This window comes from Orbicella faveolata, unplaced genomic scaffold (genome assembly GCF_042242905.1).
Source record: "Orbicella faveolata isolate gen_17 unplaced genomic scaffold, um_ofav_v1 contig_34, whole genome shotgun sequence".
In the NCBI taxonomy this organism is placed as follows: domain Eukaryota; kingdom Metazoa; phylum Cnidaria; class Anthozoa; order Scleractinia; family Merulinidae; genus Orbicella; species Orbicella faveolata.
This window is the reverse complement of record NW_028301563.1, coordinates 14832961-14860580: the sequence shown is the minus strand read 5'-3', so window position 1 is coordinate 14860580 and position 27620 is coordinate 14832961. Positions and strand designations below refer to the sequence as shown.

Genomic DNA, 27620 nt, shown 5'->3' with positions numbered 1-27620 from the left:
AACATTTCTCTGACGAAAAATTTCCACTGAAAAACAGATTTTACTTCGTTTCCCCTCCATGATCATCAGTAAGGTTACAGAAAATAACATTTTTTTTTTATGTTTTGGAATATATTTATTCATTCCTCCTGGCAACTTGGTCGATAACGCCCTAACAAAAGCCATTAGCATCGAAATGAATACATTAATTTCGTTCAGAACGTATGCAGTATAATTAGAATATCGCGCCCGAGAGTCTTTAATAATCTACATTGAAAGTGAATCTTCTCAATTTCGCAAAAACAGACGTTCTGGAAAAATATTAATTTCGTTCAGAACGTATGCAGTATAATTAGAATATCGCGCCCGAAAGTCTTTAATAATCTACATTGAAAGTGAATCTTCTCAATTTCGCGAAAACAGACGTTCTGGAAAAATATTCATATTCCTTGTAAACAGCTTCGAGTGGTGCATCATTCGTCATAATTTATAGGTAGTAAGCCGCGGAACTTGGCGGCCCTGATCCATGTTTCGGATGGATCTTTTTCAATGTTCTACCATGGTTTTGGCTTTGACGATATCGTTCAGCGCCATTCCAAGTTCAAAAGGTACCGCTCCATTTATATACTTTCTTTAACAAAAATGCATGTTCTTTAACCGATTCAGAACTTAGTGAAAACCTTTGAGAGACTTCGTAATCATGTCTTTGCGGATGAAATCAACACAGGTTCACCTAACGTCATTGATGCACGCGCTCAAAGTATCAGCCGAGGAGTTCACAATGGCGTCACTTTTGCCAACTTTAAGGCCCACAAGTTCTCGTACTTAAACATTACAAGTCTTGGTACTGATTATGTCCTCAACGGAAAAGAATGTGGCTTTGCATGTGTTAACATACCGTCATGTTTCTCCTTCAACCTGGCTGCATTTTATGACATCAACGGAAGAATCTTATGTGAACTACTTCCATCTGACAAGTACAACAACTCGGGCAAGTTCATCAGCAGCCAACTTTTCCATCACTTCAGTATTGGGGTAAGTACTTAATGACAAACTCTTTGAAATGCATTTTGATAAGTTCGTTTTAGCAAACTACTTTCTTCAAGAGCTAGAGAGAAAACGGATCAAACGTTTTCTTCAACAATGTACAATTTCAATATAGATGTCACCAATGTAAACTGAATCAGACATGTGAATTAAGAGGCCTAATTTTGTTCAGTTGACAGTTACAAGTAAACTCAAGAGTAAGCTCAGCTCTTGAACTAAGTAAGCTCGACCTTGAAACTCGCGCAACAGAACCTAATAAGCTGTTTAACTCATTGCCTCATTCATGTTTATATTTTATGCCGCAAAAAACATCCACAAAGCGGAAGATCTCGTCTGGTCAAATTTTCCGGCACAAACTGCGACTCATTTTTTCATACAAAAATTGCCTGTTAAAATTGCTTTCAACCGACAATTACAAGTAAACACAAGCACAAACTTTAAGACTCAGATTGAGTAGGTTAGAACTTGAAGCTCCCATAAAGCGGTGGCGAATGGCAACTGCGGGACTTTGGGAGAAGGCGAAAATAGCGCGCCCGAGACATTTGCTACTTTCTAAAGTGCGAAATTAAACCGGACTTCAAAGTGTATTGAAAAAACTGAACTGGAAGTACAGTAAAATTCGACGAACATTTTGCGAGACACATGGTTTTTGAAGGGCCATTCACCACCCTTTGATTTGGAAATTCAAGGTTTGGCGTGGAAGTTTGCTTCAAAATCTCCAGAAAATTACGTGCTCGTGCACATTTTGTCCTGCAAAAATTGGCAGTTAAAGGCGGGGAAAACGGTATAGTTGACTTTGAGAACCCTAATTTCGTTCAACCGACAATTAGAAGTGAACACACTCAATCACAATTTCAAGACTAAAATCGAACTGGGTTAGACCTTGGAGCTCGTTCAACAAAAACCTCAAAGCCGCTTATCTTCCTCTCTCATTTATTTTTCATCAAACAAGAAAACTCGGCACAGAAAGATCTCGTCGCTTCAAACTTTGCGTAAAAAATTACACGGTCAATATTTTCTACAAAAATTTTCTGTAAAAAAATACATAGAAGAAATAACAGGGCGGCGCGCAGAGATACAAGTTTATTTTTGAGTAATAAAAACAAGATTTTACGAACGAGCGCAGCCTGTAAAAAGAAATAAAAGATAAATATAACGGTATAGATGACTTGAGAGGCCTAACTTCGCTCAACCGACAATTACGAGCGAACACAAGCACAAAGCTGAAACTAAAGACGAACTGAGAAGGTTCGACCTTGAAGCTCGCACAACAAAACATAACAAGCAGGTCTCATTTATTTTTCATGAAGCAAAACACATCCACACAGGAAGATCTCTCCGACAAAAATTAAGCACTCACTTTCCCCTAAAAAACATACATACATACATACTTTATTTGCAACTCCCCAAAGGGGCTTTTCAGTTACAAAAGGAATAAAAATGATAAAAATACGTCAATTAAAATGAATAAACAAAATGGGAAAGGAGTCTAAAATTAATTACAGTATTAAAGATTTAAAAATTTACAAAGTTTAGAATTGAATATTAAGAATTTACATTATTAACATTTAAAATATGTTTGATCAAGTGTCCCTTAAAAGCTTTCACAGAAGGTAAACTTTTCAAATCATCACTCAGCTCATTCCAGATTTTTGCTCCGCGATATGCAAATGATCTTTGTCCGGTAGCCAGTCGGCAACGTGGAATGTTTAAGTCATTACTCTGTCTGGTGTTTCTTGTAGCGATTTGAGATCGGAAAATGAATTTATCAATCAAGTAGTCTGGAACAAGATTATGAATACATTTGAAAGTCATCACAGCGTCATTTATGTGGAGTCTATCGCTGACCTGCGGCAAATTCAAGGATTTGATGCCTTGTGAGATATGGTCGTACTTTCGGAGTCCCAATACAATACGTGCAGCAAAATTTTGCACCAACTGTAATTTCTCGATGTTAGACTTGCTTGTGTTCGACCAGACAGTAGAACAGTAGAACAGCTTACTGAAGATAAAAGAATCCATAAGTAGAAGCAATGTCTTCTTATCCAATAAATGCTTTATCCTGTTTATTTCCTGTTAAACGAGCCTCAGGTAAAAAGACAACATGTAGAAGATATAACAGGACGGCGGTGAAAAATGAATATATCGAGGACGTGTTTTGCAAATTAGCGCCGCCTGTTACAGAAACGGGTGAAAATTAAATATAACGGAATACTTGACTTAAGCGGACTAATTTCGTTCAGTACGAGTAAACACAACCAAAAACTATGATCGGAATTGAACTAGGTGGGTTCGAACTTGAAGCTCGCACAACTAAACCTAACAAGCAGGTTAACTCACTGTCTCATACATAAACGAAGTAAAAAGGATCTCGTCACTTCAAAATTTCCGGCCAAAACTGTGCACCCGTATTTTCTTTCAAACGAAATTGCCTGTTAATTAAACGGGGTGAAAAATGAATATACAGAGGATGTGACAGGGCGGCTCAGGATATAAATAAAAAGATGTTTTTTTGAGTAGTAAAAACAATATTTTACAAAAGAGCGCAGCCTAATGAAAGCAGTAAAATATAAATATGACAGAAGAGCGGGCGAGCCTAGTTTTGCTCAAACGACAATTAACACAAACACAACCTAGAGACTCGACTGAGTAGGTAAAACCTGGAAGCTCGCAAAACAAAACCTAACACGCAGTCTAACTCCATGTCCTATTTATTATTCATGGAGCAAAAGAGAAAAAAAAAAACTCGACACAGGAATTAGATCTCGTCACTTGAAATTTGCGGCCAAAATTGTACAAAAAATTGCGGGTTAAATGTGGTAAAAATAAATATATAGAGGATATGGCAGGGCGGCCATATCTTCCTTGTCGTGGTGGAGGAGCTTGCGTGCCTCAATGACCCTGAGAGCTATACCGACGGGGGGTCTTCCTCCAGCATGTCTAACCTTGGCGGGCAGGTCAAAGGGTAGAGGCCAGGCGTAATGGTAGTCACTGGCCCTCCAGTTTGGGGGTTGGGCGTGCGACTAATCACTGCATCCCATAAAGATACTTGATTACGCAAACCGAAAAGACGATTGACGAACTGGAACCCTGTCAACGAGAGAATCATGAGCGCACGCTGCAGCTCACGCTATGCAAAACTCATTGTTATCCAAGTGTACGCGCCCACCAGTGACGCAGATGACGAATCTAGGGGAGAATTTTATGAACAACTGCAGCGGGAGGTTGAAACAACACCCAGACATGATGTACTAATTGTGATGGGGGACCTGAATGCCAAAATCGGAGAGGGCAATGAAGGATGGGAGAAGGTGATGGGACGACATGGACTTGGAGGAATGAACGAGAACGGAGAGAGGCTAGCGACGTTCTATGGCAACAACGACTTGGTGATTGGAGGCTCTCTATTCAAGCATAGAGACATTCATAAGATTACGTGGACCTCCCCGAATGCAAGAGATGGGAATCAAATCGACCATATCACTATCAATGGTAGACACAGAGGTTCGCTGATGGACACCCGAGCAATGAGAGGGGCTGATGCCAACCCGGACCATCACATGGTGATGGAAAAGGTTATCCTGAAACTATGCAGCACAAAGAGGAAGAGGAAGGAGAGGATCATCTTTGACATCAAGAAGCTTCGAGATTCCTGTGTCAAATAGGTATTTCGGCTGCAAGTGAGCAAGCAATGCCAGGTGTTGGGGACGAATGACGCAGCTGATGTCGAAGAGATGTGGGGACGATTCAAGGAGGTCTACAACGAGAGTGTCAAGAAGGTGCTGGGAGAGAAGAAGAGAGTGAAGAAAGACTGGATCAGGGGGAAGACCTACAGGAAGATTGAAAAGAGACGAGGGTTAAAGGAGAAGATGGGATGTACACGGTCTGCCCGCATGAAGGAAAGAACCGCTGCTGCATATGCTGTGAAGGACAAGGAAGTGAAAGCCAGCGCTCGGGCAGACAAGCGGAGATGGTTGAACGACTTAGAAGAAGACGCTGAGACAGCAGCCAGAAACAACTGCAGTGGTGACCTGTACCAGATCTCTAGAAAGATAGCTGGACAAGGAAGGAAAATGACTACCATCAAAGATAAAGAGGGCAGGCATCTTGTAAATGAAGAGGAAGTCTTTCAAAGGTGGAGGGAGCACTTTAAGGAAGTTTTGAATGTACAACGACCTGACATACCCCTACCAGTAATAGATCAAGCACCTGAGGTTATCACAAGCATCGACACTGGTGACATCTCAATTGCTGAAGTTAGGAAAGCGATCCACCGTCTGAAGAATGGCAAGAGTTCAGGGATAGATGGCATCAGTGCCGAGTTGCTCAAGTGCTCCGAGAAGGATGCTGTGAAACAACTCCACTTACTTTAACACAATCTGGAAAGACCAATGTGTACCACAGGACTGGAAGAAGTCGCTCATAGTGAAAGTGCCGAGGAAGGGTGACCTCACTCAGTGTGATAACTATCGCGGTATATCCCTACTCTCCGTACCAAGCAAAATCCTATGCAGGGTCCTTATTGACATAGTGAAGAGTGGCGTGGACGAGATGATTAGGCAGGAGCAGGCAGGATTTCGATCTTGAAGGGGAACCTCTGAGTAAATCTTTGCTCTTCGGAATATCCTTGAGCAGTGCCAGGAATGGCAACCACCAGTGTACATTAACTTCGTTGACTTTTCGAAGGCTTTCGATTGCATTATCCGAGAGAGACTTTGGGACATTATGGGGCAGTATGGCATCCCTGACATCTTTATCAGGACTATTAAGGAACTACATCATCCGAGCTCAAGCTGCGTCACAGAAGGCGGAAGGTATTCTAGCTGGTTCGAAGTGAAGAGTGGCGTGCGGCGAGGGTGTGTGTTGTCTGGCTTCAACTTGGTGTTGATCATGGACTGGGTTATGCGGCACACAAATGATAAGAGACGCGGCTTGAGATGGAAATTCATATCAGTTCTAGAAGACCTGGACTATGCTGACGATGTTGCTCTGATCTCAAGCAGATTTGCTGATCTCCAGGAGAAGACCGATAGGCTAGCAGCCACTGGCAGCATTGTTGGGCTTAAGATCAACCCGCGCAAAACAAAGACGCTTAGGATGAACCACAGATGTACGGACTACATCAGGATAGAAGGAGAGGAGATGGAAGATGTAAAATCCTCCGTGTACTTAGGTTCAGTACTTGTCAAACTTGGCGGCGCAGAAGCAGACATCTAGAGACAACTAGCACTAGCGAGAACTGCATTCACCAGACTCCAGAACATCTGGAGGTCAGGCAGATTCAGCCAGAAGACCAAGTTGCGCATCCTGAGCTCGAACATGCTGTCCGTGCTGTTGTATGGAGCCGAAATGTGAAGGGTGACAGCAACTGATCTCATCAAACTGGATGTGTTTCACTGCACATGCTTGAGGAGGGTGTTGAGGAGATTCTGGCCCAACTATCTGAGCAACGAAGAGCTGTACGAAGCCATAGGTAGTACGCCGAGGTCAGGCCTTATACGGGTGAGAAGATGCCGATGGTTAAGACATGTATTGAGGAAAAGTCCTGACAACATTTTGAGGACTGTATTGCGTGGGCACCTGAAGGTAAGAGGAGGCGAGGTCGACCGAGAAAGACGCGGAAAAGAACCGTGGAGATGGAAAAGAACAAGCTCGGATGGCATACATGGGGAGCTGCTGTTGCATTGGCCTCAGACCGGGGTGGATGGCGTGATCTTCTGGCCGGCTTCAAGAGTCCTCATAGGAGCGATGAGGATGAGTGAGTGTGAGTGATGGCAGTGCGAGTGATAAAAAAATATATATATTTTCGACTTGTAAAATATTGTTTTTAACCCGAGAAAATAAAATCTATATTCTTCAGGCCACCATGTAATTTTCTTTTTGAACACGATTTACCTCATGTTATTTCTCCAAAAGCACGTCGGCTAATATTGCATTTACGCTGCTCTGTATCATACAGCCCGCAGAAAATAGCTTTCGTCACTGTCACTGAAAATAGTTCGCTGTCTTTTAAACTCTTTTTGTTCAAACTCTTAGCTTTTCAGAACCGAGCAGTTGTGAAAACATTCACTTGTCCTTCTTGGCACTAGTAAAAATAGATTAAGTTCCTGTACTTGTGTTGGGCTGAACTGTCGATGTTGCCGTAATTTCATCCATTCTTATTTTCGGTGAAGACGGAATCATTACACAACCAGAAGGTTTCTGTCCCTTGTATCCGGATAAATCGGCCGAGATGTGCTGTTGAAAAAGAGCCGAATAGTTATTTAGCGAATTAATTTATATTTTTGTGTCTAGTTATCAGCACAATTTCAGTAGGTGAAATATTATACAATCACAAAGATTCTGGAAGAGATGCTTTCTTGCGTTATGGTTAACCAATTTCTGGTCCGACTGAGGTTGGGAGGCCGCTATCATGTTTTTCATCATCGATCGAAGTGAATTCCCAGCGAGAAAGCTTTCAACTTTTTCTCTCTGCCATTGAGCTTCTGTGTTGATTAGCGATATATACAAGAAGTAGAATGGTCATTCATCACCTGATGGTCTCTACGGGGTTTGTCTTAGCTTAGTTTAGCTTAGCCTACCTTCAGTTACTAAATTTCAGGTTATTTCTTAGTCTCCATGTATGAGTGGACCGTGCCAGAACGGTGGAACTTGCGTTTCAATTTATGAGAAAAACAGCTTTGTGTGCCTTTGTGCAAAAGGATACACAGGAAGTATTTGCCAAACAGGTAAGACGACGATAAAACTTAAAAGATGATAGAGTTACTTGATATGACATGTTATAATATGCTCTTCATAAAGAAGAAGTCGCCCAGCGGAATCTAAATAAAGTTACTTTTTCTTACCTTACCTCACTGCTATAAAAAACATTGGTTTGTTTCATTACCTCACACTGCGTACGTTGTATATACTAAGACAGATATTTTTTTTTAATTTTATGTCATAGCGACATCGAAATATTGTGTTAAACGTTTCTCGGTAACTCAGTTTTATTGTATTTTTAAAAAAAATATTTCAAATTTTATTTTTAAATTTGAAGTTTAAACTTATACCCTAGTCTTAAAAGTATACGAAAGTGGAAAATCCCTCTATAAATGACAAGGCCAAGACCAATAACATTTATGTATGCCTTGAGGCAACACGATCGCATTGTTCAAGAGCTCGTGTAAAGATTGGGGTCTGGTCTGCTCTCTCTCTCTTTCTTCCCCGTGCATTTTACGCCGAGAAATCAAGAAATCGTCTCTCCATGGAACAGTATTTCAAGGAGCAGATCCCTTGCAATCTTCTGACTGAATTATGATACTGATGGACATCTGATAAAGATGTTTCCTATTTCTGTATATATATATATATATATATATATATATATATATATATATATATATATATATATATATATAAAATATATACCTACTTTCTGGCGCGTTGTGATCCGTTTGATCCATAATGTAGTGAATAAGAATGGCTGTCCTGTCTGTCTTGTCTTAAACAGATATCGATGACTGTGCAAGGCATCCCTGTAAGAACAACGGGACCTGCACAGACCGAGTGAACGGATTCAACTGCAGCTGCGCATCAGGCTTTAATGGAACACAGTGTGAAACAGGTATAACCGTAACCGAAAACATCACCAGCCTTAATATTTCGTGGAAATAATTTACTGGAAAAGGGCAAGCAACGCGAGCAATTCGTTTTTGACTATTATGGTCTCGTAGAAACCAGTTGCTGGGAAACATTAATCTGTTCTTCTTTCCAGCATGTATTTCCTTGTGAAAGTTTGCCTGTGAGCGGACACATGACCCAGATTTACTCATGCTAAACACACTTGGGGGTGTAGTTCCAGGGTCATAACTTCATAACATAACTTCACCTCCAGTATGGGAGAGAGGGGAGGGGGGTTGGGGGGGAGGAGAAGGAGGACAGAGAGGCTATTGACCGGATTAACGTGGCTCCAGGACCTAATTTACACCTTCCGTGGGGGAGAAGAAATGAAGTGAGAAGTTTTTTGAAAGTTAAGACAGAATTTACTCTGACAAGTAAACGAATTCCACTGCTACTGCGTACAGCGCTGCAACGCAACGTGAAACTAGATAACACCAGGTTAAATGTTGTGTAAGTAATAGGGTTGAAATGTCGACAATCGATCGACATAGAGCAGAATTGCATGGTTAATTACATTGACAATTTCCTGTTAGCTAGCCACACGATTACTCTAACAAAACGTATCTGTTAAAGGCGTTTCTATATTCCTTGCAAACGTTTTAGAATTTGTAGTGTATTCAGGTGCCATTTCTAGTGGTTTCGTTTGTTACAAGGTTCTATTGAAGTTTGTTTGATTTCCTTTTTGTTATTTTCACTTTATAAGTAGCTTATTTCAACCACAAGTTTTTCCACCACAATTCCTTTTTATGCTCGTAATGGGACACTAGACCCTCTATTGAGATACTAACACTTACATCCCTTTGTTTTTAGACATCGACGAGTGCGCTGCACAGGTCGACCCATGTGATGCTGTTGCCAACTCTGAGTGCAAGAATACGGATGGATCGTACAATTGCCAGTGCAAAGATGGATTTGTAAGGAACGGACGTAATTGTGAAGGTGCAACATAGTTTTTATGAATAGTAGTTTTTCTTCCTTTTCTCAGTTGGTGAGCGGAAGGAATCCAATAAAATTCCGCAATCCCATTGGTTCCGGCAGAGGAGGGAATTTTCCCACCCAGCTGCGGGCGGAATCGCCGTGTTGATCTATTTTCGTAAACAAATTAGCCCTAATCGTCAATCTTTTGCCTTTTTTACACTTCCATCGACGATTCATCAACGCAAGTTTATCTCTGTTCACTTTTAACTGATAAGTAAAGTCATTGTAAGTAAATTCAATTGATTGTTTTGAAGTTGTGCAAGTTTGGCTAGTTCTGTGTAGTTTGGCGGCGCTATAAGGGCGCCTACTCCAGTGTTTCTCTCGCCGTACAATTTTAAGTAAAAAATGAGTCAATTCCAGTTGAGTTAACTTCTCTGATCGTTGCTGTGTTTAAGAGAATTTCTGTGGAATAATCTTAACGAATTTTCTCGCTTTCTGAAAGTCAGTTTACGGTAGAAAAGTCTGATTTCAAGTGATTCGCAACGACTGACAGAAATTGTTTTTGTAGTACAACTCCAAACTTTGCACGAAATTTCACACCGGAAAAAAAAAATTGGACAACGTAACTGGTGAACTAAATGCAACTAACATAAAGTTGTTCGAAATAAATCTGTTCTTTTAGTAATACCTCTTTCATGTCTAGTATCTGAATTACTCGCTCCTTACGAAGATTTGTTGCGCGAACTCGTTAGTAGACAGCACGTAAGTATCGAAGAAAGGTCTTTTTTTCTGCTTTCTTCCTCTTGCTTCTCGTACCTGTTCACAGGCTTGACAAGACGTTTTACATTTTCCTTCGACCAGTTCAGCAAAATATTATGGGCAATTTAAAAAAAAAAGACAAACGAACCACAACAACTAAAAAACAGAGGGACATGTTTGTCGTCCCGTAAATCATAGACCGTAGATACCATCCAGTTTTTCTGCTTTTTATTGCCATTTTTATGTGTTAAGTAGTTTAGTTCCACCACAAGTCCTTTTTCTGCTCGTATTGGCACACTCGACCTTCTATTGAGATACTAATACTTACATCCCTTTGTTTTTAGACATCGACGAGTGCGCTGCGCAGGTCAACCCTTGTGTTGCTGTTGCTAACTCTGTGTGTAAGAATAAGGTTGGATCGTACAACTGCCAGTGCAAAGATGGATTTGTAAGGAAAGGTCCCAATTGTAAAGGTGCAACACAGGTTTTATGATCAGTAGTTTTTCTTCTTTTTCTCACTTGGTGAGCGGGGGGAATTCAACAAACTCCTGCAATCTGATTGGTTCCGGCAGAGGGCGGAATTTCCCAATCCGGTTGGTCACAGCGGGCGGAATCGTCGTGTTGATCTATTTTCGTAAACAAATTAGTCCTAATCGTCAATCCTTTGCGTTTTTTACACTTCCATCGACGATTCATCAACGCAAGTATATCTCTATTCACTTTTAAATGATAAGTAGAGTCATTATGAGTAAATTCAATGGAGTGTTTTGAAGGTGTGCGAGTTTGGTTAGTTCTTTGTAGTTTGGCGGCGCTATAAGGGCGCTTACTCCAGTGTTTCTCTCGCCGTACAATTTTAAGTAAAAAATGAGTCAATTCCAGTTGAGTTAACTTCTCTGATCGTTGCGGTATTTAAGAGAATTTCTGTGGAATACACTTAACGAATTTTCTCGCTTTCTGAAATTCAGTTTACGGTAGAAAAGTCTGATTTCAAGTGATTCGCAACGACTGACAGAAATTGTTTTTGTAGTACAACTTCAAACTTTGCATGCACTAAATTTAACACCGGAAAAAAAATGCGAGAGTTTAACTGTTGAACTAAATGCAACTAACATAAAGTAGTTCGAAATAAATCTGTTCTTTTAGTAATACCACTTTTTTGTCTACTATCTGAATTACTTGCTCGTTTCGAAGATTTGTTACGCAAACTCGTTAGTAGACAGCGGGTAAGCCGATTGAATGACAAAGTTGGGTAAGCAAACCGTGATTTGAAATTAAAATCAATTTAATTACCGCAGGAAAAATCAAGACCTCGGGCACAGTTTTAAGTTCCCAATACGGAACTCCTGAGCGGGAAATTTGCATTTGAAATTTTGTCGTAAACACTCTCTAGCTGCGATAGGTATAATAAAACGGCCGTAAGCTGTAGTGAGCTATACTTTCTTCGCTGTTGTGCTCTGAAACGAACTGGAAGATTCGAGTCGAAAAACAAGGTTATGTGTTTATTTTAAAAAGTGATGTTGTGATGTCTCTTTCCTGACACCAATCTATGTAAAAACAATTATTTTGAGACGGAAAAAGTTGGAATTTTTGAAAAAATTAACCTCATAAACATTTTGCTCATTGGATTCGTTAAACTCGAGGCAAAGTAATGGTTTCTCAAACTGAAATAATTTTCAGACCTATTTTCTGTTTGGTTCACGCTCGACTGACACTACTCCAGTATATTTTCCATGTCAGTTTCGAAAAAGAAATGTCTTTTTTTTCTTCCTCCCTCCTGCTTCTCGTACCTGTTCTCAGGCTCGACAAGACTTTTTACATTTTCTCTCGCCCAGTTAAGCAAAATATTATCGGCAATAAAAAACAACAACAACAACAAAACAAAAAAACAGGGGGAAAATGTTTGTCCTCCCGTAAATCATAGATCGTAGATACCATCCAGTTTTTCTGCTTTTACTGCCATTTTCACGTGTTAAGTAGTTTAGTTCCACCACAAGTCCTTTTTCTGCTCGTATTGGCACACTCGACCTTTTATTGAGATACTAATACTTACATCCCTTTGTTTTTAGACATCAACGAGTGCGCTGCACAGGTCAACCCTTGTGTTGCTGTTGCTAACTCTGTGTGCAGGAATAAGGTTGGATCGTACAACTGCCAGTGCAAAAGTGGATTTGTAAGGAAAGGTCCTAATTGTAAAGGTGCAGCATAGTTTTTATGATTAGCAGTTTTTCTTTCTTTTCTCAGTTGTTGAGCAGACGGAATTCGACAAGTCCTGCAATCTGATTGATTCCGCAGCAGGCGGAATTTTCCCACCCAGCTGCTCACGGCGGGCGGAATCGTCGTGTTGATCTATTTTCGTAAACAAATTAGCCCTAATCGTCAATCTTTTGCCTTTTTTACACTTCCATTGACGATTAATCAACGCAAGTTTATCTCTATTCACTTTTAAATGACAAGGAAAGTCACTGTAATTAAATTCAGTTGAGTGTTTTGAAGTTGTGCGAGTTTGGTTGGTCCTTTGTAGTTCGGCGCCATAGGGGCGCATACTCCACTGTTTCTCTTGCCATACAATTTTAAGTAAAAAATGAGTCAATTTCAGTTGAGTTTACCTCTCTCATCGTTGCTGTATTTAAGAGAATTTCTGTGGGATACACTTAATGAATTTTCTCGCTTTCTGCTATTCAATTTACGGTAGAAAAGTTTGATTTCAAGTGATTCGGAACGACTAACAGAAATTGTTTTTGTAGTACAACTTCAAACTTTGCACGAAATTTCACACCGGAAAAAAAAAAAAAAAAAGGAGAACTTAACTGGTGAACCAAATGTAGCTAACATAAAGTAGTTCGAAATAAATCTGTTCTTTTAGTAATACCTCTTTTTCGTTTACTATCTGAATTACTCGCTCGTTGCGAAGATTTGTTACGCAAACTCGTTAGTAGACGTCACGTAAGCCGATTGGATGACAAAGTTGCGTGAACAAACCGTGATTTCAAACTAAAACCAATTTTAACACCTCAAGCACAGTTTTTCCCAATACGGATCTCCTGAGCAGCAAATTTGTATTTGAGATTGTGTCGTAGACACTCTCTAGCTGCGATAGATATAATAAGACGGCCGTAAGCTGTAGTGAGCTATACTTTGCTCGCTGTTGTTCCCTGAAACGAACTGGAAGATTCGAGTTGAAAAGCAAAGTTATGTGTTTATTCTAAAAGGTGATGTTTCTTTCCTGACACCAATCTATGTAAAAACAATTATTTTGAGACTGAAAAATGTTGAATTTTTGAAAAAATTAATCTCATAAACATTTTGCTTATTGGATTTGTTAAACTCGAGGCAGAGCAATGGTTTCTCAAATTGAAATAATATTGAAACTCGTTTTGTGTTTGGTTCACGCTCGATTGAGACTGCTCCAGCATTTTTCCTCGTCAGTATCGAAAAAGAAACGTCTTTTTTTTGTCTTTCTTCCTTCCGCTTCTCGAACCTGTTCACAGGCTCGACAAGACGTTTTACATTTTTCCTTCCCCAGTTACGCAAAATATTATCTAAATTCTAAAACCCATCGGTATTTAAAAAAAAAATAACACACACACAGGGGGAAAATGTTTCTCCTCCCGTGAATCATAGATCGTAGATACCATCCAGTTTTTCTCCTTTCATTGCCATTGTCACGTGTTAAGTATTTTATTTTTACACTACAAGTCCTTTTCCTGCTCGTAATGGCACACTCGACCTTTTATTGAGATACTAACACTCACATCCCTTTGTTTTTAGATATCAACGAGTGCGCTGCGAAGGTCAACCCTTGTGTTGCTGTTGCTAACTCTGTGTGCAAGAATGAGGTTGGATCGTACAACTGCGAGTGCAAAGATGGATTTGTAAAGAACGGTCGTAATTGTGAAGGTGCAACATAGTTTTTATGATTAGTAGTTTTACTTCCGTTTCTCAGTTGGTGAGCGGACGAAATCTAACAAATCCTGCCATTTGATTGGTTCCGGCAGTGGACTGAATTTTCCCATCCGGCTGCTCACGGCGGGCGGAATCGTGGTTTTTTGCGTGAACGAATTAGCGATAATCATCAATCTTTTGCCTTTTTTACTCTTCTATCGACGATAAATCAACGCAAGTTTATCTCTACTAACTTTTAAATGGCAAGGAAAGTCACTGTAACTAAATTCAATTGAATGTCTTAAAGTTGTGCGGATTTGTTTGGTTGTTTTGAGTTTGGCGCTATAAGGGCGGGTAATCCAGTGTTATTCTCGCCGTACAATTTTAAGTAAAAAATGAGTGAATTCAGTAGAGTTTACTTCTCTGATCGTTGCTGTATTTAAGAGAATTTCTGTGGAATACACTTAAAAAAATTTCCCCGCTTTTTGTCTTTCAATTTACGGTAGAAAAGTTTGATTTCAAGTGATTCGCCACGACTGACAGAAATTGTTTTTGTAGTACAACTTCAAACTTTGCATGCGCTAAATTTAACAACGGAAAAAAAAAATTGCGAGAGCTTAACTGTTGAACTAAATGCAACTAACATAAAGTAGTTCGAAACAAATCTGTTTTTTCATAATATATCTTTTTTGCCTAATATGTGAATTACTCGCTTGTTGTGAAAATTTGTTTTCGAGAACTTGTTAGTAGACGGCACGTAAGCCGATTGAATGACAAAGTGGCAAACCGTGATTTGAAACTAAAACCAATTTACCGCAGAAAAACTCAAAACCTTGGGCACAGTTTTTCCCGATACCGATCACTTGGCCGGCCAATTTGCACTTGAGATTATGTCGGAGTGCGATAGATATAATAGGGAGCTTAAGAAACCACGACGGCGACGCCGAGGACAACGTCGGTTAAAAAAATGATTTTATATTTTACCTCCGAATCTCGCGGTACCCTAAAGTCATTTACTTTTTCTATCGCTGTCAAAGCTATCACGAAACTGAATTTAAGACACATCGGTAAATTCGAAATAAAAATTTAAAAAATTGGCCGTCGTGGTTCACGTTCTCCAGACAACGCAGAATTTGGTCATTTCACGTTGTTTTCTTGGAGAGAACGGCAGAGAAATGTACCAAGAATTATAACGCACACGCACAGCCATTGCTCCGCTCATTAAGGTAATTCCCCTGAAATAAAACTGTCGATAGATTTTTGTTCAAACTTTGTCCACTGAATATTTATCATATGAGAACTTTAATTATAAAATAAAAAGGGAGTGTCCATGCTCGTTAAGGAGCAGTGAGGCGTTGAAAACGTCCCATTTTAGCATTATTTAGTGCTGACTGCAAGAACGCATTCCAATTTATTGTAAAATCTTCGTGAACCTAGACTCACGAAAACACGCCTCAAACTACAGTCAATACTTAGGTCGGACACAAATAAACTTTTTAAGTTTGATTATGACAGACAGCTGAATCCTTGTTAAAATATTGGAACCAAATTGCTGGCCACGGCTATCAAACTGCAAATAGAAAAGACTACAGTGCAGTTGCTATTTTCCTTATTTAGCAGTTTTCAACAATAGGAATCAGATCAGTCTTTTCTGACGTAAAGCTAATGATTAGTTGATTAAAACGACTGAAAAAAAAAATTGGGGTGCCCGAGCTCGTTAGTGTGCTATAGCCATTTTTCAACTGACAGAACTCAATATCTAAGCAAATCCGCCATGTTTTCAATGTGCGCGTGCGCGAGCGCGCGCTAGTGACGTCATAAATTATGCGCAGTATGGATGCGCAATGAAAATGTAAGGAATCACCTTAAACCTTTTGTTTAGCGACGTTGTCGTTGCCGTTGCCGTTGCCGTCGTGGTTTTCTTAAGCTCCTAGTAAGACGGCCCTAAGCTGTAGTGAGCCACACTGTTGTGCCCTGGTTTCTGACCGGTCGGCCTGGCATAATTGGGAAGCATCCCATAGAAGGTATGTTAACAGGAGGAGAGAATTTGGCTCCTCAGCTAAGGATTAGTTCGACTTCATATTTTGGCCCGGAAAAAACGAAACTGTTTGAATGGCTATCAGTCCGCTTTGCATAAGCTAATAGAAGTATGTTTACCATTTCTTGTTCTCTGGATCGTCTGTCATAGCCTCAGTTTCCTCCAACTATGCTTTTGAACGAGCAGCAGACATCCATATTGAAAAAGACGTTACGGAAAGCAATATTGACAGTGTTTACAAGTCGTCTCGTATAATTAGTAAGATGCCAATTTAAAGCGAATTTCTATATTTGAAATAAATTGACAATTCGGAACGAATTAAAACGAGGAACACGGACAATTCCTGAAAATTCCTGAAAATTCCGGGACATCAGTCAATCAGTCATTGAATGATTACTCTAAGGGTTTCTTGAGCTTGTGATACGACAAAATGCTTTTATTACCGAAAACCATTTTAGACTACTAATAGGGAAAGATAAATGTGAATATGACAGCGCGCTACCTAGGCTGTGTACGAGTAGCTTTATAAGGGCGTTGCCTCTGGAGAAGAAGTAATATAAAAATAAATATCTGTTGAAGGTTGTTTTTGCTAAAACTCTCGGCTTCGCCAATCGTGGAAATAAAAGTGAATATTTTTCTGAGCGAAATCAAAACCTAAACTCTCACTTCCGACACAGTAACGGACCCATTAGTTCATCGTCGATAGAGGGTGCAAAGAGTTTATGAATGACACGTGACGAAGGCTAAAATTAGTGTGACATGTGAAAAACAACTAAAAGACACATGTGATTCGTGAATTTATGAAAAAGGTTTGGTTAAAAGCAGCTAAAAGTATGGGTGATGGGTGAATTTTGTCAAAATTCGTGCGTAAAACGCGAATACAAAACCCTCCCCGTCCACCCCTTCCCCCTACCTCCCCTCCAAAGTTTTTTTCCCGCAATTGTCGATTTCAGTTGACCACGTTTTGAATTAATTTTCATTCTTCCGCCAAACGAGGAAACAGGTGTCCTAATAACGACATTTTTGCCTGCATTTTTGCCTGCCTCTGATTCGCTGTAGGGTTGAATACTAAGATTTAAGCAAATGTTTATTACGTGAAGTAATAGCAGCCTCATATTTTCAACCAGATGGGAACAGAGAAACCTCAAATCAGACCAAATTAGAAAACGCGAAACTGGTACGCTTTGTAAACATAAGTCATGATCAGGAGGCGGCGCTACGCGTGAGAAGTGCAGCATTGCGGTTTATCACTATATCCTGACTAATTATCACTTAAAATATATCAAGAAATATCTTCTATGGTTCTTGTTAGCGATGTTGCTAATATCACGATTTATCACCGGTTTTATAAGGGATTCCACCCTTATGGGATCACTACCTTATCGTGGTAGGGTGGTTTGCGTGTCCCAATAACCCGGAGAGCTGTGCCGGCTGTAGTCTTGTACTCCTGGTAGGGCCACCCATGCCGGACAGGTCGAAGGGTAGGGGCCTGACAAAAAGTGATCCCCTGGCCCTCCAGATTGGGGGTTTGGCACGGGGCCAACAACCCTGTCCTGTAAAAAAAAAACGTTATGTTACGGAAACAGCAGCAGAGGATACAACCACAACTGTGTGCCGTGGCCTTTCAGAGTCAACTCAAATGACACGGATGAATGGCAGTGGTGAAATCCGCAAGGAAGCCACTGACAGGATTATGAAAGTCCTAGGCACCAAGACTAAGACCAGAATAGGTTTTTGGAATGTACGAACCCTGTATCAAACGGGAAAACTGGCTCAAGTTACAGCTGAAATGAGGCGCTATTGCTTGCATATTCCAGGAGTCAGTGAGAGCAAGTGAACAGGTTCTGGAAGAGTGAAAACATCAACTGGAGAAACTGTGCTGTATGCTGGCAGGGATGACAACTAACACCACGAGGGAGTTGCCATCATAGTCAAGAAAGGATTGGAAAAGTACCTCTTAGAGTGGAAACCAATCAACAGCAGACTTATGACAGCTAGAATGCAGGGGAAGCATGTTAACCTGTCCCTTGTCCAATGTTAAGCACCAACGAACGACAGTGATGACACCACGAAAGACAGCTTCTATGCACAACTGCAAGCTGAACTGGAGAAACTACCGCGTCATGACATGCTGGTTATAATGGGTGACCTTAATGCAAAGGTAGGAAGTGATAATTCGAGCTATGACAGAGCAATGGGAAAGGAAGGCTGTGGTACTATGAATGAAAATGGTGAACGTCTTGCAGAACTGTGTGCAGCATACAACCTGGTCATTGGCGGAACAATCTTCCCTCACCGTGATATTCACAAGCTTACATGGTGCTCTCCTAACGGTAGAGATCGGAACCAGATTGATCACTTGATGATTAATGGCACATGGCGACGCTCACTTCTGGATGTTAAGGTGAGAAGAGGAGCTGATGTTGGCAGTGACCATCATCTTGTCACGGCGTATGTTAAGCTGAAGCTAAGGAGCACTGGTCGAAAGCCATCTTGCAACCAGCGCTTCGACACAGACAACTTGAAAGAGCCATCAGTGAAGAATGCTTTCATCACTCAACTCAGAAATCGATTTCAATCCTTGGCGGTTCTGTTTGATGAGTCCGAACCTGATGAAGTCAACAATATATGGAAGCAAGTGTCATTCACTTTCACAGAGAGCAGCAAGGCGTGTCTAGGTTTTAAGAAGGCACTAAAGAAGAAGAAGAAGTAGATAAAGCCAGCAGCCTTAAGAGCCATCAAGGGCAGACGAAATCTGAAGAAGAAACTACTTGACACCAAATCAGAAAGGTTGCTAGAACGCTATAAGCTCTAGTACAGAGAGGCTGACCGAAGTGTTAAGAGAATGGCAAGAGCCGACAAACGCGCATATATTGATGAACTTGCTAGACAGGCAGAGAATGCAGTTAACAGAGGAGAGCAGGGAAAGGCTTACAAAATCACAAAACTGGTATGTGGCAAGTATGGGGGCAGAAAGGTAGCCCCTGTTAAGGATTTACAGGGTAGACTGCTTACCACCGGAAGAGAGCAGGAGGCTCGTTGGGCAGAGCACTTTAAGGATGTCCTCAACAGACCCCCACCCACAGTTGAAGCTGACATTCAAGAGGCTGAGACCGACCTGGATGTGAACACAGATCCTCCAAACAAGCAGGAAATCATTGCAGCCATAAAAACCTTAAAAAACAACAAAGCTCCTGGCCAAGACAACCTGAATGCGGAGCTTTTCAAGGCTGACCCTGAACTTTCAGTAAGATTCTACAGCCCCTGTTTACTGCAATGTGGGAGCAGGAGAGAGTGCCAGATGACTGGACCAAAGGTACCATCGTAAAGATCCACAAAAAAGGTCCACTAAGCGACTGCAATAACTGGCGCGGCGTCACCCTCCTATCCACCCCAAGTAAAATCCTGGCAAAGATTATCATCCAACGAATCTCCAGTGCAGTAGATCAGCAGCTCAGGCAAGAAGAGGCTGGATTCCGCAAGGGTAGGGGTTGTGCAGATCAGCTATTCACACTGCGTAACATCATTGAGCAATGTACCGAATGGCAGAGGCAGCTGTACATAAACTTTGTAGATTTCCAAAAGGTTTTCGACAGTATACACAGAAACAGCTTCTGGCACATACTTCGAGCCTATGGTGTTCCCCAGAAGACTGTCCAACTTATACAGAGCTTCTATGAAGCCTTCACTTGTAGCGCAGAGAACAGTGATATCATTTTTGAGGTAAAGACGGGCGTCAGACAGGTTTGCGTGATGTCTGCACTGCTATTCAACTTAGCCATTGATTGGGTGATGCGCCGTACTACGGAAGACCATCCCAGGGGCATCAGGTGGACCCTCTTCTCCACCTTAGAGGATCTAGATTTTGCGGATGATTTAGCTCTGCTTTCTCACACCCACAGCCACATGCAAGAGAAGACCAGCCTTTTAAGTAAATATGCACACCAGGTGGGACTAAACATCAGCCTTACCAAAACAGAGGTCACGACCCTTAACATCTCCAACCCTCAGCCCATCAAGGTAAATGGAAAAGACCTCCCGATGACCGATCAGTTTAAATACTTGGGCGGCATCGTCAGGCAAGATGGTGGTGCAGGCTTAGACATCCAGAGCTGGCTAAACAAAGCCAGAAACACCTACAGGATGCTGAACAATGTGTGGCGGTCGTCACAGTACAGTACACATACCAAGCTCAAGATCTATCAGAGCCATCTTCTGTCTACCCTTTTGTATGGGTCAGAATATTGGCGAATGTTAGAAAGTGATCTGGGAAAGCTGTCAACCTTTCACACCAAAAGTCTGCGAAAAATACTTGGCATCTTCTGGCCTCAGACCATTTCCAACAAGGATCTGCTTTCGCGGTGCAAACAGGAGGTCATGGGCACTATTAATATGCAACGACGCTTGAGGTGGATTGGCCGTGTAATTCGAAAGGATAATGAATCCATCACAAAGACAACACTATTCTGGACTCCCAAAGGCAGGCGCAAGCGTGGAAGGCCTAAGAATACATGGCGTCGTACTGTAGAGACAGAATTGAGGGGCTTAAAACAGAGCTGGAACAAGATCCAACAGCTGGCCAAAGACAGACAGAAGTGGAAGAACTTTGTTGCTGCCCTACGTGCCAGTGGGCACAATGGGCAGTGAGTGAGTGATAAGGGATTGATTTTTTGATATTCCACATTATGTTTTCATCATATAAGCATGTTATCATGATATTACCAGAATATTTAACTAAGTAAGAATTTCTTCTTCCCCCTGTGATAGAGTGATAAATCATGATATTATTAGAATATATTATTAAGAATGGCCTCTTTTCCTGGTGGTAAAGTGATAACGCATGATGCAGTACAATGCTGTCCCTTTACAACAAACAAAAGCTAATCGCAAGCAAACAGCAGTGAAATTAACTGATTTGATATTATCATGATATATGAAATAATCACTGTTAGCGTCTGTTCTTCTTTGTCACACGATAAAATCACTGGACGGAGATTTGAGGATGAGAGTGATACATGATATGATAGCTTACTATTCTGAACTATACTTTTCCATGCTATTCCCATGATATGAAAGTGATACTTTGATATCTCAAGTTACCACTTTTTCAGGTAAATTACTATGATAGTGACAATTACAGAATTTGCGAGAGAAAATTATTAGGCAACTATAATGATAATCTCATATAATAATGATATTTCGATATTTGACATGCACATAGTGATGAAAATGTTTTCTCGATATTATCATTTTATTATCACCAAAATATCAATAAAATATCATAATATCTATTATCAGACTAATAATATTGTATCAATATATTTTGATAAACCGCAATCCCGCACCTTAGTGCGCTGCACTCGGTATTCTGACAAGTTATATTGCTTTTATGTGAACGTTGCAAATATTTCAGGACTGCAGCCCTCTCCTTTAATGCAGCAACATGAGGGTAAGAGGATCATATGTTAAATAAATTGTAGATTTGACTTCAAATGCGAAACAATTGAGTTTGCGTGTGAATGTGTACATCCCCCCTTTCCCCCGTCGAATCGGTGCATTTTATCCAACTTTCAAATTTGATAATGTCGCGTTAAATCATTTCCCCCAAAAAAATCCTTTGGAGATCGAAAAGAAATACCAATCGCCTTCCAAAAGCCAGATTTTCACACATTTATTTTGTGTAGCACATAGTTAAATAACGCCTTTCTTTTGACTTATTTTTAGTCTCGTCAAAAGTAGGCCGGATAAATTTGATTAGATTTTGTAAATAAATCGACGAGAATTGCTCAAATTGCTCTCAACATATGTTTTGATGTTGGCTTTCAAGCTTTGATAGTGTTTATTGGTCTAGGTTGTTCCATTTTGCGACGCGAAGCTTCGAGATTCGTCTTAAATTTTGAGCTACAAAAACGACATTTTGACGAAATTCGGTTATTCGAAATTCCGTTATTATCAATTTTCTCGTAAATAAATCGATATTCAGCCAAACGAATTGAAGTCTGTTGTGATTTGTTTCACAACCTAACCTAACCTGAGAATATGAGCCAAATGCGGATTTTTTGGCTGTTGCCGCCATATTTTGAAAATGCTCGATTTTTGCACACATTCGCTCTTAACTGGTGAACTAAATGCAACTAAATAACATAAAGTAGTGCAAATTAAATCTTTTCTTTTAATAATATATCTTTCTTTGTCTAGTCATATCTGAATTACTTGCTTGTTGCGAAGATTTTTTTTAAGTGGAATCGTTAATAGACGGCATATAAGCCGATTGAATGACGAAATTGCGTAAACAAACATTTTTGTAATTAAAACCAATCTACCGCAGGAGAAAAATAACCATGTTATTTGCCAGGCTAGGGCGGTCCATATTGGGAAAAACTGTACCTGAGGTCTTGAGTAGACGGCCGTAAGCTGTAGTGTGCTATAATTTGCTCGCTGTTGTCCCCTGAAACGAACTGGAACATCCGCGTTGGAAAGCAAACTTGTGTGTTTATTTTAAGAAGAGGTGTTGTGATGTTTCTTTCCTGACTCCAATCTGTGTAAAAACAATTATTTTAAGACGGAAGAAAGATGAATTTTTCAAATAAATTAATCCCATAAACGTTTTGCTTATTGGGTTTGTCAAATTTCAGGCAATGGTTTCTTATCTTGAAATAATTTTAAGACCCATTTTGTGCTTGGTTTAGTCTCGTTAGTTAGCTACAGTTAGTACATTTATCAGTTTCTCGTTATGCGAGGACTGTTAACAGGAAAATACATGATAAATAACCCATATGAAGTTCGAACCACCACGATGTTGGTTAAAATATCCCGCATGATAACCATCTAGCGGTTTATTGTACTTAGAACCAATAAATATCATCCCCTGAAGGACAAATCTATTCACCCAGGGATAACCTCTGTAAACATGGAGATCTCGGTTAAATAGACAAAAAAGATGGTAAAAATAAAGTACCTATTGCAGAAGCTATTTTTGGGTGGCGAGATCCTTTTACAACCTTGCTCCTTTAAGAAAGATGGAGACGAAGTCCAAATCATTTACAAATGTTTGCCGATACATATCCATAAGTGATAAACCAATATAAGATGGAAAAAAATGCATAAAGTAACCAAATTCAAACTACAACACACACCACGAAAGAGGCTTCCAAAGACGGAATAATTAATAAAGTGTATTATCGTTTGTCTCACGATGTAGTCACTTGAGATGTAGATGGCGACGTTTCGACTGCTTACTGCTAGTCTTCTTCAGGCGATAAGGTCGACTGATTGCACGGTATCATTTATATCACAAAGGTCAGCTGTGATTGGTGCATTTCGATCCTCCCATTGTTCCATTGTTCCGGCGAGTACCTGTTCCCTCAGTGGTCCGCTGTTGTACCGTTCTCCTGTTGATGTGTTCTTTTATCGTGGGCATCCATGCTTCAGGAATTTCAGTTCCACTATCCCGGTTGATGCTATTAGGGTGAAGTCTTATGTGAATAGCTTCCTTGACCCTACGTGTGTACCAGTGATATAACCGCCAAGCAAAGAACATGTGATATAACCCCAACAAAGATTTCACCCTAATAACATCAACAGGGATGGTGGAATTGAAATTCCTGAAGCATGGATGCCCACGATAAAAAAACACAACAACAGGAGAACGGTACAACAGCGGACCACTGAGGGAACAGCTACTCGCCGGAACAATGGAACAAATACACCAATCACAGTCGACCTTTGTGATATAAATGATACCGTGCAATCAGTCGACCTTATCGTCTGAAGAAGACTAGCAGTAAGCAGTCGAAACGTCGCCATCTACATCTCAAGTGACTACATCGTGAGACAAACGATAATATACTTTGATATTGCATCTACCACGATGAATAACAACAACCTTTTCCTCGACGGAATAATTATTTACGCATCTCTTTGTTTAATTTTTAGCTGACATATGCAAGAATTACAAAACTTTAAACGATAAAACAAGAAAATATAACTACGTAGCAAGAAACAAAAGATGTGACTACAACCTCAATGGCTGGTATCGCTTCAAAGGAGCCGCAGGAACAAAAATGGTGAGAAAATGTCCACGGCGGAGCAGATGTGATACAAACTTTCCGGCCTGGTTGAAGGAAGGTCATCCTACAGTGGCTCAGGGTACAGTCACAAGAAAAGTCTGCATTAATAGGGAAGACGACTGTTGCTACAAATCCGTGTTCATTAAAGTAAAAAATTGTGGCTCCTACTATATCTACAAGTTGAATTCCCCACCCTTTTGTAATGTCCGTTATTGTGGGTACTGACTAATCCGACAATAGCACGTGAGATTTCATGGTGTTTCAGCTAGCTTCAGCTGAATAATAGTGGATACCTCCAGACATGATTACTTACAGTTCAACTTAACAAGGGCCTAGTTGTTCAAAGCACAACTAAGGTAGTCCAAAATTAGTGTTACTTAGTTTAATTTCAGTTTAATAATATTTTATCAATATTTAGTTTTCACTTTTATTTGTGAAAAAGTGGCGGAAAAAAACTTTGAACAGTTCCGTTTCTCATGGCGAGAGACTTTTCAAAGAAATCTGATTAGAAAGCGGAAGTTGCAATGTTTCTTGATTGCACGAAACAACCATAGCTTTGTTTTCTGTTGAGAACAGCTATTCCTATCGGTTTTGGCTGATTTGATTAAAAGTTATTAAACACTGTTTTCACCAATTTTGATTGAAATTGTCGATAAGACGTATGCAATAGGGATAACTCATTTTTCCCCAGTGTAGCTAAAGTTTTGTTTTCTATGTTTGTTTATTTGTTTGTTTTCGTTAGATTTGGTTTTATTAAAATGTATCCAGTTTAATTGCCAATCAGAAATGCCGAAAGTTCTTTAGTTAATTTTGTTGGCTATTATCCTCTTCAGTTAAACAACAATAACAAAATTAGAAATTTGCTGACATCCTAGACACGATAGAAGGGAAACAGCAAATGTAATCGGCAATTTTGTATAAAATAATAACTTCTCGTAAATTTAGCTGAGTAGCATAGCCTAGTCTCTATGGTATAAGCAGACAAAGGTGGCTTAACAAACCGGTTTAGAAAGAGAAGCTTAATAATTTGTTTTTGTTAATTTACAACTTTTCGTTTCTTTTTAAATTTGTCTTGATTTTTTAAATTTAAAATTAAATACTAAACCAGTAGTAGACTTCTTCAGAGTGTTTTACAAAAACGGACTAAGCACCTGTATTTAAGCCACACTAGCCGCTATTTCGAAGACACAAGCCAGTAAGGTTTGGTCGGATTTACGAAAGGGAACACGCGAAGCTATGAAATATTTACGAAAGGCGTGGCAAAGTTTTGGGGGCCACAGTTTTAGCCGTAGTACCTGTGAAGGCGATCCCGCAGGCGCCTGTATAGGGTGGGTAGAGAAGAGAGAATCAATTCCTTGCACGGCTGAAAATGTCAGCTGATATGGAATGAAGGTGGTGGAACTCTCTAGGTACAATATTATTAAATTACATTACGTACAATACAACGTTCACTGAAAGTGAAGTATGATCATCGCAGTAAATTTTCCAATTTAAGCAACTGGAAGAAGAAGCCTGAAAAAAAAATCAGGGCTTCAACGGGATTCGAACCCGTGACCTCCGCGATACCGGTGCGATGCTCTACCAACTGAGCTATGAAGCCACACATTGGGAGCGAGGTCAATTAATTGAGTTCATATCTTCCCGTGAGTGAAATGATGTGAAGTATATATGAAATAATTCATATTTGAACTGCGGTAGTAGATGAAAGTGAAGTATGATCATCGCAGTAAATTTTCCAATTTAAGCAACTGGAAAGAAGAAGCCTGAAAAAAAAATCAGGGCTTCAACGGGATTCGAACCCGTGACCTCCGCGATACCGGTGCGATGCTCTACCAACTGAGCTATGAAGCCACACATTGGGAGCGAGGTCAATTAATTGAGTTCATATCTTCCCGTGAGTGAAATGATGTGAAGTATATATGAAATAATTCATATTTGAACTGCGGTAGTAGATGAAAGTGAAGTATGATCATCGCAGTAAATTTTCCAATTTAAGCAACTGGAAAGAAGAAGCCTGAAAAAAAAATCAGGGCTTCAACGGGATTCGAACCCGTGACCTCCGCGATACCGGTGCGATGCTCTACCAACTGAGCTATGAAGCCACACATTGGGAGCGAGGTCAATTAATTGAGTTCATATCTTCCCGTGAGTGAAATGATGTGAAGTATATATGAAATAATTCATATTTGAACTGCGGTAGTAGATGAAAGTGAAGTATGATCATCGCAGTAAATTTTCCAATTTAAGCAACTGGAAAGAAGAAGCCTGAAAAAAAAATCAGGGCTTCAACGGGATTCGAACCCGTGACTTCCGCGATACCGGTGCGATGCTCTACCAACTGAGCTATGAAGCCACACATTGGGAGCGAGGTCAATTAATTGAGTTCATATCTTCCCGTGAGTGAAATGATGTGAAGTATATATGAAATAATTCATATTTGAACTGCGGTAGTAGATGAAAGTGAAGTATGATCATCGCAGTAAATTTTCCAATTTAAGCAACTGGAAAGAAGAAGCCTGAAAAAAAAAAACAATTAGGGCTTCAACGGGATTCGAACCCGTGACCTCCGTATATGAAGCCCTGATTTTATCATCTTATCATATCATCTTAGCGGAGTGCTAAATGAAATTACGTAAAATACAACGTTCAGTAATGACTTATCCAACAAAATATTATTAATATTTAACACATAGAGAAGCTTTTAACTAACTGTCGTAAAACCAGAACCAAGGTAGTCACCCTGACCATGCAATCAAAAAGGAAACAGACAATCCACTGAGCCAATATTGCACTCGCGGCAAGTACATGCCGACGGCATGAAACTCGAGAAAACATGACTGTACGTGCGAGCGAGTCTTAACTAGGGGCCGGTTTGAGAATGAAGCGCTAGGCTTTTAATCCTAGCAGTAAGCATAGCAAGGCGAATTCTAAGCAAATTAATCTGAATTAACTTAGGATTTTAGACAAAAAAAACCTCTGCGTTAGTAAAGGCATTCTTCCTGAATGCGTGATATAGTTACGACCTGTCGGTGTAAATACTGTTTTGTTGTTTAAATGTGCCAGCAGTCTGGATGGAACGTATGATGTTAACTCGAAAAGGATCGGGTAAGGTGTTTCTGTTGGGAAATCAAAACATGCCGCTTAATCATGGTTCGGTTTAAACGGATTGACTTGACGTCCCTGTTAAACATATAAGAAATACGGTGAAGAATAACTTCTCTTCATTTAAATTTTTCCAGTCTACCTATAGAGATGTGCATGGAAAA

General features: G+C 40.2%; 7 protein-coding genes across 7 annotated transcripts; all 7 read left to right on the top strand.

Annotated features, from left to right (window-relative positions):
• The first annotated feature begins 95 nt into the window (after nucleotides 1-95).
• On the top strand, nucleotides 96-7909 carry LOC149104982 (uncharacterized). Its single transcript, XM_089298943.1, has 3 exons — nucleotides 96-587; nucleotides 707-1014; nucleotides 7640-7909. Exons 1-3 carry the CDS (start codon nucleotides 506-508, stop codon nucleotides 7781-7783), a joined length of 534 nt encoding a protein of 177 aa, XP_089155069.1. The 5' UTR covers nucleotides 96-505; the 3' UTR covers nucleotides 7784-7909.
• On the top strand, nucleotides 2931-4724 carry LOC110065644 (protein CFDP2-like). Its single transcript, XM_020772797.2, has one exon. The coding sequence runs from the start codon at nucleotides 4134-4136 to the stop codon at nucleotides 4689-4691; it is 558 nt and encodes a 185-aa protein (XP_020628456.2). The 5' UTR covers nucleotides 2931-4133; the 3' UTR covers nucleotides 4692-4724.
• LOC149104983 (uncharacterized) lies at nucleotides 4722-5476 on the top strand. Its single transcript, XM_089298940.1, has one exon. The coding sequence runs from the start codon at nucleotides 4761-4763 to the stop codon at nucleotides 5397-5399; it is 639 nt and encodes a 212-aa protein (XP_089155066.1). The 5' UTR covers nucleotides 4722-4760; the 3' UTR covers nucleotides 5400-5476.
• LOC149104981 (epidermal growth factor-like protein 8) lies at nucleotides 7798-9707 on the top strand. The gene is made up of 3 exons (XM_089272307.1): nucleotides 7798-7804; nucleotides 8519-8632; nucleotides 9499-9707. The coding sequence occupies exons 1-3, from the start codon at nucleotides 7798-7800 to the stop codon at nucleotides 9636-9638; spliced, it is 261 nt and encodes an 86-aa protein (XP_089128433.1). The 3' UTR covers nucleotides 9639-9707.
• Nucleotides 9708-10301: 594 nt separating this feature from the next.
• LOC149104978 (uncharacterized) lies at nucleotides 10302-25446 on the top strand. Its single transcript, XM_089272306.1, has 5 exons — nucleotides 10302-10308; nucleotides 10680-10838; nucleotides 12432-12560; nucleotides 14134-14262; nucleotides 24221-25446. The coding sequence occupies exons 1-5, from the start codon at nucleotides 10302-10304 to the stop codon at nucleotides 24577-24579; spliced, it is 783 nt and encodes a 260-aa protein (XP_089128432.1). The 3' UTR covers nucleotides 24580-25446.
• On the top strand, nucleotides 17864-18998 carry LOC149104980 (protein CFDP2-like). The gene has a single exon (XM_089298942.1). The coding sequence runs from the start codon at nucleotides 18414-18416 to the stop codon at nucleotides 18996-18998; it is 585 nt and encodes a 194-aa protein (XP_089155068.1). The 5' UTR covers nucleotides 17864-18413.
• On the top strand, nucleotides 19014-19613 carry LOC149104979 (uncharacterized). Its single transcript, XM_089298944.1, has one exon. It carries the CDS (start codon nucleotides 19131-19133, stop codon nucleotides 19611-19613), a length of 483 nt encoding a protein of 160 aa, XP_089155070.1. The 5' UTR covers nucleotides 19014-19130.
• Nucleotides 25447-27620: the final 2174 nt, after the last annotated feature.